At 35.1% G+C, this 15,884-nt stretch overlaps 1 protein-coding gene across 3 annotated transcripts in view; it reads left to right on the top strand.

The window, feature by feature from the left end:
- The first annotated feature begins 2,438 nt into the window (after positions 1-2,438).
- LOC106663303 overlaps positions 2,439-15,884 on the top strand; it is a 35,653-nt gene continuing 22,207 nt past the window's right edge. The window contains exons 1-5 of one of the 3 annotated variants that reach the window (XM_014388020.2): positions 2,440-2,784; positions 6,870-7,039; positions 7,242-7,367; positions 8,029-8,202; positions 9,293-9,508. In XM_014388020.2, coding sequence (XP_014243506.1) covers positions 6,887-7,039; positions 7,242-7,367; positions 8,029-8,202; positions 9,293-9,508 — 669 coding nt within the window. In that variant the 5' untranslated portion in view covers positions 2,440-2,784; positions 6,870-6,886. Of the gene's footprint in view, positions 2,785-3,156; positions 3,296-6,869; positions 7,040-7,241; positions 7,368-8,028; positions 8,203-9,292; positions 9,509-15,884 lie in introns of those variants that run through there. The other 2 variants (XM_014388021.2, XM_014388022.2) reach the window with 2 other exon arrangements.

The following is a 15,884-nucleotide window of genomic DNA, read 5'->3' as shown; positions in this document are numbered from 1 at the left end:
AATTGGTATACTGACGGGTAACGGATAGAGGCATGGGAGCTGAGTCCTCGGGATGACTCCCAGCACTGAACTGACCTTACATTTTTTTTAAAAATCTGAAATCAATAATTGAACACTGGGCTAAAGAAATAAAAAGGCTAGAGACACATTCCAGGAAGATATCTTCTCTGACAGTCAGGCGGCACTTAAGGTCTTACCTCAACCGAGGTAAAGGAAAATTTGACTTCCCATGGTTTCATACCCTCTGCACATAGTGATAAGAGAATACTTCTTTATTCATTTATTTTATAGTTACAAATAGGACTTAAAGCTCCCTTACATCTTAGAAATAAATTTACTGATTTATAAAAGCTCGTTGCACTTACAAGTACATGCATACATAGGTGCACATAGTTGAGCCACTTGTTGCAATCCACCGTCACTATTTTATCTTCTATAAAAGATAAATGGTGGAGTAAGTATGTTGTTCAATCTTTTTAAATAGATAGTTCCTACTCACAGGAAGCTTTTATTTTAAATCTACCGATGAACCAAGGGATAGTAGTTTTTTGTATTTAACTCTGTTTGGGGACAAATTTTAAGTTATGTTTAGCTTCCTTTTAAAAAGTGAGGTGTTTAGTGTTTTTAAAAAGATTCACCGTCAATTGCTTTTGCGATTTACAATAAATCGCCACCTCGGGTGTTGGAATTCAGAGTAAGACCTAGGTCTTCTCCGTCCAGTCACTGAGGTTGGGGTGCTGACAACTCAGCTCCAAGGTAATCAGTTGCTAAACCAAACACTCAGGGTGGTGAAGCATTCGATATTCCAACATCACCCTTTACATATATTATGTAAATAGATGTATTAGTCGGGGTGTTTGGTGACTGATTGTTTTGGTGGCCCTGAGAAGGGCCTGGGTTGTTTTGTATTTTTGAGACGATGGATGAGGCCGGGACCGTGTATGCCGTTGGAAGTGGTCTGTGACTAAGAGAGCCGTTGGCTGAGGTCCGGGGGATTGCAATAGCGGGTAGCCGAGTGCACCAGTTGGCCAGTAGCCAAATCGGCTGTGTTGAGGACAAGGCACAAGGCTAATCCTGCGAGGACCCTTGATGTCGTTGTCGGTGCTCCATAAATGATTGTTGAGAAATCGTCGGGGGAGACGAGTCTCGAGGTGTGAAGTGAGAACTCGTCGGGGAGACGAGTCTGAAGTCAGTGCCGTTAGTGGAGCAGTCCTCTGCTTATGTACGGCTTCTTCCGTACTTATATGGCTCTACTCTGGTTGGCTGCAGAGTGGAGAGCAAGACCATTCCAGAACTGGTGGTGACACTTACCGGTAACTGCAGGTAGCCCCACGTGTGTATTATACTGTGCCCTTTAAAAGCTATTGTGTCTCCCGTTCTATGCTTAAATCAAACGAGTTGATTGCTTAAAGAAAACGAGTCAGTTCATCAAGGAACGTGGTTAGTAGGCCCAGTTTCAGTTGTTGGATCTCTCCTACGATTACATTGTATGTCCCAAAACACTTACACCAAGTGTAGCACCACAAGTTTTTTAGCATTGTATAAATTCATTCTTTCTTTTTTCAAATCTAAAATTTTCTAGCATTGTATAATTTTTTTCCCCTACGTGTATTTGTAAAATTTAAACAATGTTTATAAATCCCAGGCCCTGAAGATGATCTCAAAAAGATCGAAACGTTGGCATGATAAAGAAAATGTTTTTCTAAAACCTACTTCACACCAGACCGCACCTCACGATCTCCAAATAATGATTGGCTGCCGGTCACATCTATAGCACCACAGTTGTTAGTAGGTGTGTTGGTGCTTCCTCTGCTTCTTTGCAGAATCTACACGTGCCGTGTATGGTTATGTCAATCTTTTTCAGATGTCCATTTTTTGCAGTGTCCTTGAATCCTGTTAGGATTCGCAGTTTTTTCCTGCTTACTTTAATACATTCTGTTACCTCTTTCCTTCCAAAATTTGTTACGAGGTTCTTTGATTGATTATGTCCAATGAATGAATTCCATTCAATTTTCATTTTACAAATCTATGAGTACTATAGAATAAAACAATACTGTTTCCTCCAAAAATCGGACCAGGAACTCAAGTACGATGCCGTGCTCAAGCACACTGCTCATATCGAATGGCACAACAGTACGCTGTCTATATGGAATCAAGTAATTGCACCTTAAATAAGGTTGCGCAACCTTTCTCTACATCCCGGATACGTACACAGGCTTTGGCCCAAAAGCGCCTGTGTGTCAACCAGGCATGGCCTATCATATTCGTGTGAGAATGACTCCTCTTTTACGAGACAGATACCCCGATGGTCATAACGACAGGAAATGCGTTGCTTTTCGAACGGGCGAGTCTCTTTTTTCCCGAAGTTTCGGCGAGGGCGCTTCGACCGTGCTGGCCTCGTTTAAGGTTTAACGGACCAGTGGTACCGCAGTTGGCGAGCCTGATTCCAGCGTAACAGTCCTAAGGCTACGAAGAGAAAATCACTTTTTATTAAAAGTACGTCCAGTGAGTTTTAATGATTCGTCTGTCGTGCGTTTATCGGAGTCGAAAGTTTTAATTTTAAATCCGTGCCCCCTGTGATCGCCGGGCTCGTCGTCAAACCGTCTCGATTTTTTTTAAATGTTCGACTTGTACGAAAGTGCAACGGAAAACCCATAGGGACAATGGGATCCGATACGCATTCGAATGTGACACTATTTCATACGAGTGGAATAAGCTATTATGGTATTGTTTAGTCCGTTTATGTATTTAAACGCCGAAACAGCATTTCCCCGGCCTAACAAGGTGAGTTGGAATTTGTTCTTATTTGCATATGCGCACGGTGAAGATTCGTACGGCCGCGGATTCATACGGGCACCGCTCTTCGGCCCGTTCCGCCGCCTCGAAATACTATATTTAACAAATTTTCGACGCCTTCATGCCTTATTTTTCAAAACTTCCCATTTTAGACAAGGACCGTCGCTCTGTACAAAATACGCTTTATAACCACTATTTTCCCACTTGTGCAAAACCTAAAAAGTGGAGTAAAATTAACGCGTTTTATTTACTTATTGTTTAATGCTGGCATAAAAATTAAATATTTAACTTTTTCCAGCCAGCGCGACAAACTCGCTACTTAATTTTTCTTCTACCTAGGTAACGCGTGTTTTCTTTTGAGGACGACTCAGTCAACCCTCGCCAGTATCAGCCAACCCTCGCCAGTATCAGCTGGGCCGAGTTTAACACTGGCAGGATTATAGTGATTAAAAAAACCACTATTAGGGTTTACGTAATAGGATCGACACTGAAATACTGGGTTTGTGCGTGTTTTATTTTAAAATAATAATTTCAAGCGTGAAGTATTCCGTAAAAAACATTTTCATGTCGTTTTCTCCTTAAGCGAATTTGCTATAAACGGCCCACTGTATTTAATACGCAAATAACAAAACAATCTTCACAAGTCATCAAAACAATTTTATTTAAAAAAAAATAAAAGAAGTTATTTCTATAGGTCCGATGACGGTTAATTTCAAAATGTTGAAAATCTATTTTAAAAGTGTTTAGTTGAGAAATACACAATACACCAATACTGGACATCATACACTCAGTAAAAAAAGTCTGTGGAACACTGCCCAAAATACAACATCCATATTTCGTATAATAAGTCATTGAAAACCAATAAATAATATAAAACAGTTAACAGGGATCGATGTAGTTGGGATGAAGGTCGTGTAGCATGGGTCACAAGGATAGTCAGTAGGTGTACCATTCAGGATGTGTAGTAGCACCCCTTTACGAGCTATTGTGTTTAAGTTTAGCACATCTGTGAGCCCTAGTTCATCAAGGAGTTAGAATAAGTAGGCCCGGTTTCAGTAGTTGAACTTATTCTACGGTTGTAAATACTACTGTGTAAGCACTACTTTCAAATATGCATGTAATATTCGTGGTGTGTAATATATTACACTATTTGAGAGCTATTGTATCCCCCGTTCTGTACTTATAGCACATCTGTGAGTCCTAATTCATTAAGGAATAAGGAAAGTAGTTTCAGTGGTTGAACTTCTTCTACGGTTGTACATCCCAAACCACTTCCTCCTGTGGGCAATTGTGTCACCACCGTTTGTTAGTACATGTGTTGATGACTCCTCGCTTCATTGAAGAATCTGCACATGCTGTGTTGTGTTATGCTAATCTTCATCAAATTCCCATTTATTCTTCAGAGTCCTTATAAGAATTGACAAGATCCAATGTTTTTTTGGCTTCCTTTGTTGTGTTCTGTTGTTTATTTCCTTCCAAAATTTGTTAGATGGTTCTTGGATTGTTTGTGTCCAATGAGTGAATTCCACTGTTTCATTGCCATTTTGTCCTTTTGTATCTTGGAATAAAGAAGCAGACAGAGTGGTCAAAGAAGCTGCCAGAAGACCCCACGACTTCTCCTATCCAGTATGCTCAGCGGATTTACAACTATTAATTTGGAGAATGGAAAAACTGCTGGGCTTGGAAAAATAGAAATATTCCTTCCAAATTGTGGCAGGTTAAGAAAAACTTCGGTTCCTGGTCGAAGTAGAATTGGTCGAAAAGGGAAAAGGCCATACTAACAAGACTGTGCGTAGGTCATTGAAGAATAACTAACGGAGACCTGGCCAGAAAGCGATCCCATTTCAAATAGGAATAAAATAACTGTTGAGCACATTTTCAGTTTCAGACGGATTGACGTTTATAGGCAATATTTTGGACCTGTGTGTAGTCTTGGGGCATGGCGTCAGACCCAGATCGCCAGAATGTATCGTGTTTTGTGTTTATGTTAATTTATTGAAAGAAATGTAATTTATTAGTGTGAAAGGAAGTGTTGCTTAGCCTCGCCCCAAGGAATATTGAGTGTGCTGGGGTGAGTGTGTGATGTCAATGGAGTGGGTCAATCCTGCCCCGAGGAATATCAAGTACTCTGGAGGAGTGAATGTGACCAGACTTCTATATTTGTGGATATATATTTGTATTGATGTTTTATATCTATTATGCAGTTGACAACCTGAGAGACAAGCATTTTAGGATATCGACTTAATTTTCTGATAAAAACAGAGTCAATAACAAATCGAGACAATGATTCTTTGTTTACTTTGTGCAGTTATCTTAATACCAATCATGTTTTGCTTAGTACAATATTAGCCTTTTTGTGGAAATACTGCAGTCCAGTCAGGGAGAATAGATTGTATAATGAAGAAAAATCATTTCATGAAATAGGAAATATACTTAATAAGCAACCCTTGACAATTCATCACGTCATACCCCATTATAAGAAGTTTGCTAATGCTGAAAACAGACTGTGTTTAGGCCGGCCACAAAAATTAAATACCATCCAGAATTGCCCCATGATTGGGGGCAGTGAGGCGCTTGTTTGGGGTTGTTGTTAATCGATTTAGCTCATTATTATTTTAATTTAAAAGGTTTTACTTTTATTTCACTGAAGGTGTTTGGAGACTAATTTTTACTGAGTGTATATCAAATTTTGAGTCATGGTGCTATCCAATTGATTTTTAAATCATGTTTTAATAGTTAAAATTAGCTCATTGTTTAATTTTTCCTTGTACTATTAGTAGGGACCTTATTTACCCTTCTGATGGTGTGAATACAAGGTTCAAGCGGAAACATGTCATATAGACCAAGCAGGTAGACCGATCTATAACAACTATACTACTGATTTAAACATTAGGTATATTTACATCAATGCATTTAATTTCCACAGTAGATCCTCCCTACTATCTACTTTTAGAATCGGGAACGGATCAGTTCATTTACAAAAGGAATGCTGAGGTTGTTTTGGATAGTGAAGTTAGTGAAATAGTATGACAATTTGCCCAGAGACTTTTAATTGGAACGATTGGATGCATGTCCAAAGTGTTTACAGTAGTCTATAAGGTTAGTTTAGTTTTGACGGTTCATGGATGTAGAAGGGGCATTTGCCAGGAACAAATCCCAAAAGGCTTAAATCCCTCTGCCCTTTTCTTGGTGGGAACCATGATGATTTTGTTAAGGTTTATAGATACCCTTCTTTTTTACACCATCTGTTTGTTGTCTTCTAACCAATGACATATGGATTTTGAGATCCCTTTTTTAGTTAGCGCATAGGTCAGGGCACTTACTATTTCACTAACTTCATTATCCAAAACAACCTCAGCATTCCTTTTGTAAATGATCTGATCCGTTCCCGATTCTAAAAGTAGATAGTAGGGAGGATCTACTATGGAAATTAAATGCATTGATGTAAATATACCTAATGTTTAAATCAGTAGTTTAGTTGTTATAGATCGGTCTGCCTGCTTGGACTATATGACGTTTCCGCTTTTTCTGACAATGGCTAAAGCTGAAACTCGTCTGAAAGACCAAAGACGCTAGCTTGTAGCATCATTATAATAAAATAACAAAATCATAATAATCATGATAAATAATAAAACGACCGACCTGCGGATACATCACCTTGCATAAATTAATAATAAATCTCTTGATTTAATATTTTAACACATTCATTGCATGCTGGAATTTAAATTTTCACCCCCCCCTGTGCAGCAATTTGTTAAATTACTTAAATGACTTGCCTCCAGGCCAGCTGTCTAGATGGTTGGAGTACTTTCGTTTCCCTTATTGTGTGCCGATTGAATATCATCATATTTTCTGTGTGAAAGTGAAATTTATGTAATTATACCTAATGTTTAAATTGGTCTCCCCCCCCCCCCCGACTATATGACATGTTTTAGCTTTTCTCTGAAGATGGCTTAAGGCCGAAAGAGTGAAGGCCGGTCAAAATGATTGGAAACAACCGACCTGCAAGTTCATCTTGTAGACGTCAATACAAAAAGCCACATTTTAAACGCTAATCTTTGTGTTTTTTTTAGGGCAAAGTTCATAAAATATGTCAAAAGACGTGGCAGAGGAGTATACCTCCTCCCTCAACGATTTGACCGTAAATAGCAAACCTTTGATTAACATGTTGACAATGTTAGCTGAAGATTATATAGAACACGCTCCTATTATAGTTAAAGCAGTTGAAGTTCATTTGCAAAAGGTATTTACCATTTGATGACGTAAATTAAAGTTTTTTAAATTTAATTTTTTATATCATTTTGAAGTGACAAATTACTGAAATCAGCATCCAGTTTTTTAAAAATTGGGTTGTGGATTTATTTGCATCAATATGTGAAAATGACTTAATCATACTAATGCTGCAATACATGATTGTTTTTAATTAATAATAATGTTATTTTCAGGTTCAAGGAGATGTAAAGTTACCTGTACTTTATTTAATTGATTCTATAGTAAAAAATGTTAAAAGGGATTACATTCCATTGTTTACCCAGAACATTGTTTCAACTTTTTGTTCTGTATTTGCAAAGGTAATTCCATATTTATTTCTCAGAACGCTTTTAATATACACTATTGACAAAATATCCGTGGTTTCAGTGAAAATTGGGATAAATCCAAAATCAAAACTCGTGCATTTAAAGGTCTAAATTTCACCCCAAAATTGAGTTGCAAATTAAATACTCAATATGCTTTTCTCATTTTCTCAACACGAGCTCCTTGAAGTGGTTTTGTTATTTTTCCATGTACTTGAGACATTCAGTGCGACCTGTTAATTCAATTTTGTCCCTCGATGGCAAAAGTTTCATATTTCTAGAAATGTTGCATATCATGACCTGCCTACATCCATCCAGTGGGTTGGGTCAGTTTGGCCTTTACAGAGGTCCCCAACCCTGGATGTTATTAATTTGATTTTCAACACTTTTTTACTTAACCCACTTTTCATCGAAACCACAGATATAAAGTAAATTAATTCCTCTCAACACAGATATGTAGAACCTATATCATAGAATAATTTAGGTTGTGTGCTGTTCAAGTAATATTATCAGAGGATAAAACTGTTTATGGATGGGTTAATTTTTTATTTTCTAAAAAGGACAAAAACAAAAGAAAAAATGATAAACTATTTATTCTTTATACATTTTCTTTTACAAATAATCCTACTATGACAAAACTGTATACACCGTTTTGCAGGTTGATGAAAAAGTCAAATTACAAATGTTCAAACTCAGACAGACATGGAATGACATTTTTCCCAAAAAGAAACTGTATGCGCTAGACGCTAGAGTAAATGCTATGGACCCTGAATGGCCTATTACCATCAGTCCTCAAGCTGTGAGGATACATGTAAATCCAAAGTTCTTCCAGGTAATTTTTGTTTTAAAAGTTTTATCGATGTATTATTACACAAAATTATGTTGGTGACGGTGAATGCATGTCTACTAATAGGGATCATGAGGTATTCTTACAAACAGGCTTCCATATTATTTAAAAAAAAAATTCTTGGTGTTTGTGATTTATTAACATATTTCAAATTGAACTAGGATTTCAAAAAATTTAACCAAAGTTGTATGGGGTGTAGAATAAAAATGATCATGTCGAAATCGTTAAAAGTGAGAATAAATATTGTATACTAAATCATAAAATTTTAATAACAAAATATTAGTTTATTTACTTCAGTACTTGAACAAGTAAATTAGTGAAGGCCCAATTTGAAGTATTCAAAATTAAACAGACACAGAAACATTATTGAAATATTTGCAAACAACAAACAATTTAGAAATTGTATGTTCCAAGAAATGGCAGTTCCAACAAATTATATGATGGTAATGTTGGTAAACTTGGTTTGATCGTTGATAAATACATGTGTCAATGATTTAGACTTAAAAATTTTAAATAATGTAGAAATTGATGAGACTTAGTTGGGACTAATAAATATTAAATATCGTCCACAAATAGGTATCTAACCTAGTTGTTTATCTAGTAGTGATTTAAAAGATAAGATCATGAGTTCAGCAGTAACAGTGCATTAGTCATTTGCTATTTTTGTATCTTATTCCCATCATATTTTATGTCATTATTGACAAATTTCAATAAAAAAAATAAATAAATAAAAATAGCATGAATTTTATAATCAAAAATTTTAAGCGTTCAATTTCGTTTTACAACCCTAATAAAAACAAGGATAACTTTTTGTATTGCTGATTGATGTTCATTTATAGGGCTATTAAATGTTGACTGTAATTAAATATAGTTCCACATCGACATTTATAAAATGACTAAATACAATTAAGTTTTAACAAACAAAAATTCCAAAAATAATAAATTTTTAAAGAAAACATTTTTTATGTAGAGTCAGTCAGAATCGGCATATAGGAAAATTGTTCATGTGATTGTTATCACTTGATTGATTAAATACTTTAGTTTTGAATATCAATAATTCATACTATTGTTTTAGCCTCAGTCAACAACCCCGGTTCCGACTGATGTTACATCAATCTCCAGTGAAAGCGCTATACAAGAAGAAATTTTAAAACACCGGAAAGAACTGTTAGAACTGCAAAAGAAGAAAGTCGAGTTGGAATTAATTCAAACCAAAGCTATACTTGAAGAAAGACAAAAAAAGATAGAAAATCAAACGAATGCCATGATAATGCGAAATGATACCATCCTGGTAATGTTTACATTTATATTAAATTTATGTTCGTTATTACAGTTTACGTTTTATTATCTTTCCAAAAGAAGTTTATTTTTCACTTGATTACAATTTCTACATTTAAGATTTCATATAACATGAGAACAATTCAAATTGCATTTGCATGTATGCTACTAACCATATTTTTTAAATGTAGATTTAGTAATTTGCAAACTTTGAATAAGTCCGGTAGTAAAGATTAATTGTACTTGGACTGGATCATTCTTTTAACCTTTAATCAACTGTCCAAATCAAATGTGTGTTCTCTATCTCATTATTTAAGACAGCATTATCAATTTGATGATAATTAATCTTATTTTTTGTTTGTTTGTTGCATGTGTCAAAATTTTAAATTCCTTTGAAGCTAAAATACTTATAGTTTACTCTCGAACTTTTACTTGGAGCCAAGGATAACAAAATACTCAAGCTGAAAACCTGATTAATTCAAGTAAACAGTTAACCTGTTGGAAATGAAAGTGTTATATTTCCCAAATTGTAATTTAATTTAAAATAAAAATTAACTCTGGTTAATGTCTTTTTGTTTTAATAGTCTTAGAAGGTTCATAATATTGAGCTGCTTTAACTCTTAATTGATTTTTTTCTAGTTGTAAGACAAAACTTGTGGTCAGAACAGAATTCAATAAAACTAGCACATTCGTTACGACACTGATTTGTATAGACACTCCCGAAACAAGGGGAAAAAATACATTTTTGAAATATATTTAGGTTCATAAATTACCCTTAATTAAAATTTTGATTAGAAAAAATTTACTTTTCTTAGATTTTTGCCGGGCCATTCTGGAACGACGTCCATATATGGATTAAGACAGATTATTCATTCTTGTTTACCTATTCAATGTTCACGTATGCTCGCCTGTATATTATGAAAAAATATATATAGGGAGGTAGAATGTAATGAATAAAAAGTGAAATTTACTTTTTAATTACTTGAAATTTATTGCTTACATATCAAATTTATTTGTAATAATTACAAATAATTAAACACTATTGTAAAATTATTATTTCATTTATATTTATGCTATTATTATTATTATTATTTACATACGCTATAGAATATGTTTTTAAAGCGTATTATTAAAATAAATAAAATTTTGTGGTAAAAAAAACTGTGAGGGAACAAAAGGCCAAAAAGATGCACAAAGAAATTCATTTGACGTGCTGACCTCGATTATACCTTCAAAAGAAAGTATTTTTGAGAAACAAAAAGATTCACCATCAGGATAAATTATTTCACGAGATATAAAAAATTATCTAGTATGGGGAAAAATTTTGATTTTTTTTCTTAAAAAAAAGAAGGGAAAAAAACGGTGCAAAATTACCGAAATGTCAAATTGAAAAGTGATCTTTGACAGTAACGGTGGCAAAGTGATACTAAAGGCCTGTGAAATGGATTCAGTTGGGGGGGAAACACCCAACAATCTACAAGCTTCAAAAGCAAGAATTTTCTAGAAGAGGTGCATTGTACTTTGTGGTAGTGTTGTGTTGTTCCAGAATCATGCTCATAACAAACATGTTAAAAGTTTATTGGTTCAACAAGGTTCAATTGATTGTTGTAGTTAAAAATAAATTCTTGGTTATTTATGACATATTGTTTTCATTATTTTAGTCGTGTATTGTGAAGAACTTTTTTTTTTACTTTTAAAGACAATAGTAGAAATTTACAAAAATCACAATTAAAAGTGCTTATTTCATTTATCGAGAATTGTTTTATAAATAGATGATGGATAGGAAGCTGGGTTTGTACTCCCCAGGCATTGCAGCCTTCGGGCTTATTGTACCTTCCTAGTTCCCTAGCTCAGTGCAATTGAATCAATCTTTCTTACCATAAGTATTAGGTTAATGACTGTCGCTGGTTATGTCTCCATTGAGCCATTGATTTGCATTCGAAGATGATATGGGTGGCTGTTTCTTCCTCCACATTACATAATCTGCAAATGGGAACATCGTTTTTATGCTCATGTTATGTGGATGTTTTCTCAGATACCAGTGACCGGTTAATAGTCTTATCACTCCTCTGAGTCTTCTCCCTCCAATTGCAGCAGTGAGTTTGCCAGTCTTGGTGAGGGTTGTTTTAACATAAGTTTATTGTGGTCCAGCGCCCCTAGAGTTTTATCCATTTTTCTTTTTGTTTCATTTGGATCCATTCTGTGATGGAGGATTCTGTATTTGCTTTTGTTATCCCAAGTATAGGTTCAGGGCATATATGTACTTCCCTAATGAGTTTGATTGCTCATATTTTGGGCTTGTACAAAAAACAGCTGATTGTTGTTTGTTTTAGAGCCATCTGTACACCATATCATTGTATCTGATGCTCGAGTTCTTCTTTATAGTCTGTTGAGACTTCATTGGATGTTGTAAAGAATGTTTTCAGGTTCATTTAGTCAGTCCCCATTTCTAAGAATGGGTGTTTGATTTTATTAATTATGGTTGTGCCCATCCAAGCCTTTGATGGGCTGTTGTTCATTATATCCAGGTTGGTAATATTTTTTGATTCTGGAAAGTGTGTACTTTCTATCGTTTCCTTTCCAGTTTGTGTTTTCCATTTTTTAAATTTATTTTTTATTATTTATTTTTTTATTTTAAATTTCTGATGGTGTTTATAGGGTCTTTGGCAAGAATTTTATGGAGTCTACTTGCTTCAGTGATGTTTTCCACTTGTTTGAAACGTTTTCTCCACAATTCTTATTTTGATCTCCCTATTGTATTCTGTTAGTGTTACTCGTTTTTCAGTATTCCCCATTTTTCTCACTCTATTCCAAAGTTTGCGATTTCTTTTTTAGTGCCACCAGTTTGTCGTTCCACTAGCAGATTCCCTCTCCCTCCCTCACTCTCTCTCTTTTTTTTCTATAGGTGGTTTGTGGGTAGGCTTTATGATATGAGTTATATAATTCGTTAGTTTATTATTGCTTCTAATATTTGTGTAGAAGATAGCTCAGTATTGTGGGTTCTTTTAATGTTAGCCATTGTAGTTAGTGTATTTTTCCCTAGTAACTCGTCGTATTTCTCCCAGTTTGTGTTTCAGGGGTTTCGGTTCACATTAGATGTTTTTTATCCAGTCGTGTTATTTCCATGTTTATGTGTCAATGGTCTCAGTTTGTTATCTCTATTGAATAAGAAATCTGTGGTGGTTGAGGCCAAAATGAGTCGTAAGGCTGGTGTAGATTGAGGCTGTCGTCATATCTGTCATGACTCCTTCTTTCATATAGCTTAGTCTAATTACTGTTTGGTCCCTGAAACAAAGCTACTAAGTGATTAGACATTGTAGTTCGTTTTTAATTGAAATGCATGTTCTTACGTTTTGTTGCATGGTTCATATATGATTTTTCTTCCCTTACCTCCTAGCCCAGCTACTCTACCTTTTACTAGCCAGGGTTCCTTGATAAGGGCTACATTGATGTTGTTCTCCTTTGCCACACAATAAAGCATAAGTGTTGCAGCTTTTCTGTGCTGGAGGTTTGCTTGAAGCACCCTCAGCATCAGTCTTTACTGCTTTTTTTGATGACCCTTAGCATTATCATTGCAAAGTCAAGATAGTTTTAAGGCTGACGACCGTCCATTAATACCTGGGTTTTGGAATTTCATCAGCCCAAGAATAGTGGCAGTGTCCGAAGGTCCGGCACTCACATGGTTACTCTTGTAGTTTGTATAATTTCTCCTGCCTACCCTGAGGTTTTCCCCTTCTCACAGGTGGATAGTAGGTACTATTTCCCTAAGTCGTTCCTTGGCACTTTGGTTCTCGCAGTTTATCAGAACAGCCCCTTTTCCAATGTACCCATTCCTGAACTGAGGTCATTTGGAGTTTTTGTAGCTCCAAACCTCAGCTAGGATGGCCCTGATCTGCTGTTACCTCTTTGTCCGGGTATTTCTCCAACACCAGAGCCATTTTTAGTGCTTTGAGGGCTTGCTGATATGTCCCATTGCTCTCCCAACCATTTACGTTGGGGATGGTTTGTTCCACATTGCTTCCCTCAATTATACTTTTTTTAAGACATGTCCTAGGAACACTTCATTTGATGATGGGGTGCTACCCAGTGACCTTTCCCCTATACCACTTTTGCAACCAAAGTGGCTCTGGTTTTTTGGGGTTAAGGCTTCAAGTGGTCGGCCTTAGTGCCAGTGCCCAGAAGTGAACATTAGGGTTTTGTTTCCCTTTCCTGATTCTTTTCAGGATAGGCTTTTGTTTGGTTTGTTTGATTGCCATTTAACGCTCCTGACTCCCTAAGATTATTGGGATTATATGTACCACCGGAGGGAGTAAGAATATAGCCTTAAATCTACTAAGTTGTATGTTATCTTATAATCTTTGAAATATTTTCCATATAATTAATTCATATTTGTCGAAGTACAAGTACCAGACAGATTAAAAAACAAGATATCACCCAAAACTACAATTTTAGAACAGCTTTATTGGTTTGAATATTTTGCTACGACAATCACATCAGGTCAAAAAGTAATAAATAAAAGTGTTTTCATGGTTTATAGAAGTTAGTTTTTTTATATAGTGTGTACATCTAAAAGGAATAGGCGAAGTACTAGCCAAAAAAAATTTATTAAGTAATTTTCAATATTGAATCAACAATTGTATACAATTCATTAAATTCACTAATTTCGTGGTCCGCTTGACCAATTATTATATTACAATTAATTAAGGTTTTTAGTTGAGAGAAAAAAGTCAATGGCACGAGCGGGATTCGATGGCAAAATTCAAAAAGTGGGGTTGAGATGGGAAGTTAGTGTCCAAGTGGATCGAGGTCATGATAGCTCAAGTGGTAGAGTAGCGGCGTATCTAGCCGAAGATCGTGGTTCGAATCCCGCTCGTGCCATTGACTTTTTTATCTCAACTAAAATCCTTAATTAATTGTAATTGTATACAATGTGATTCAAATCTTAAAATCCATTAAATCATAAAAAGAAGAAAAACTAATGCGTCAAATTGATTAATTGTTTGGTGTTTTATTAGTTTGTGGTAGGGAAAATATTTTGTTATTATTATCATTTTTTTTTATGTAGTTGAACTAGTAAGGAGCGGTCAGATAAACACTTTTTTCACTTAATCGCTGATGTTTCAACCTTTATTAGGTTAAAGTGTAGTGTTATTCTTGTAGTGTCGTGTTTGTTAAGTGTAGGGTGAAGTTGTGAAAATGTACACCCTTTTCCAAAGTTAAAGACCCAATACCACTAACCAACAAAACAGATGTAATTTACAAAATTAATTGCATAAATTGTCCTGCCACCTATATTGGAATTACATCATAATAACAATCTACATTTTTCTTGTATAATTTTTACACAAATTCTCAATCAACATATACCTTGAATATGACTCGAATAAAAGTTTAAACATCAGCAATTAAATGAAAAAGGTGTTTTTCTAACACACATCTACCCTGACCGCTCTTCACTATTTCACCGGTCGCTGCTAAACATCAGTTTTTTTTTCCAAATTTTACATTCAATCAGCTTTCAATCATTTCGAATTTTTGTTTGTTTCTTCTTTCGGTGATAAAATGCTTGTACGATCTTTGGTTAATGTATCTTGTGTCTCTTGTGTAATCTTAAAGGTGGCTCCAGACATGCTTGATTCACCGAATGCCAAGCAAACGTTCACTGATTACCGCCTATTGGGGATGGGTGCTCGGCTAATTTTCATGTCCGCTTCAAAGTGCACAAATATTCGCTGTTCTCACACAAACTGGGTAGTTGTACAAATTATACACATAGGCACACTATTTGGCAAATGTCAAAACGAGCATCTCGCCACTTGGCAAATATTCGGCGTTCAACGAATCCAGCATGTCTGAAGCTCTTTATACGCTTGCAATTTTGACCCGGCTTTTGTATTTTTGGGCTTTTATACAGTCTGCATGCCTGCCTGCTTTATTGGTATGTATACATTTTTTTTTCAAGATTTGCTTTGTAAATAACATTCATCCGATTGTTTTAATCTGTATATTGTATGAGTATCGGCGAGGAAGACAACGAAGAAAAAATAAAAAAAATTATTAATACAACTATTTATTTATTATTTTATTTTAATTTTATAGAATTATTTTTATTTATTGAAATTATTTATTAATAATATTCTGAGGTATACATAAAACACTAAAAAAAAAAATTTTGATGCTATTTGTTGTAATTCAAGTTATAGACTGTAGTCCTGATGAAGGCATTAAAAGCCAAACGCTTGTTTACAATTTTTGAGTTTTCTTACAATACTTGGATACTCTTACAAAATATGTGACATCAGAAGGCTGATAAAATAACAATAAAATGTTGTTTTTAATCTGTTAAGAATTACTCACATTCCCTGTCTACGCTATAATAAGTGTAAATA

The sequence above is a fragment of the Cimex lectularius genome, unplaced genomic scaffold, assembly GCF_000648675.2.
Source record: "Cimex lectularius strain Harlan isolate CLEC.00 unplaced genomic scaffold, Clec_2.1 scaffold78, whole genome shotgun sequence".
Lineage (NCBI taxonomy): Eukaryota > Metazoa > Arthropoda > Insecta > Hemiptera > Cimicidae > Cimex > Cimex lectularius.
The sequence above is the reverse complement of the archived record's forward strand: the minus strand, read 5'-3'. Positions and strand labels throughout refer to the sequence as shown.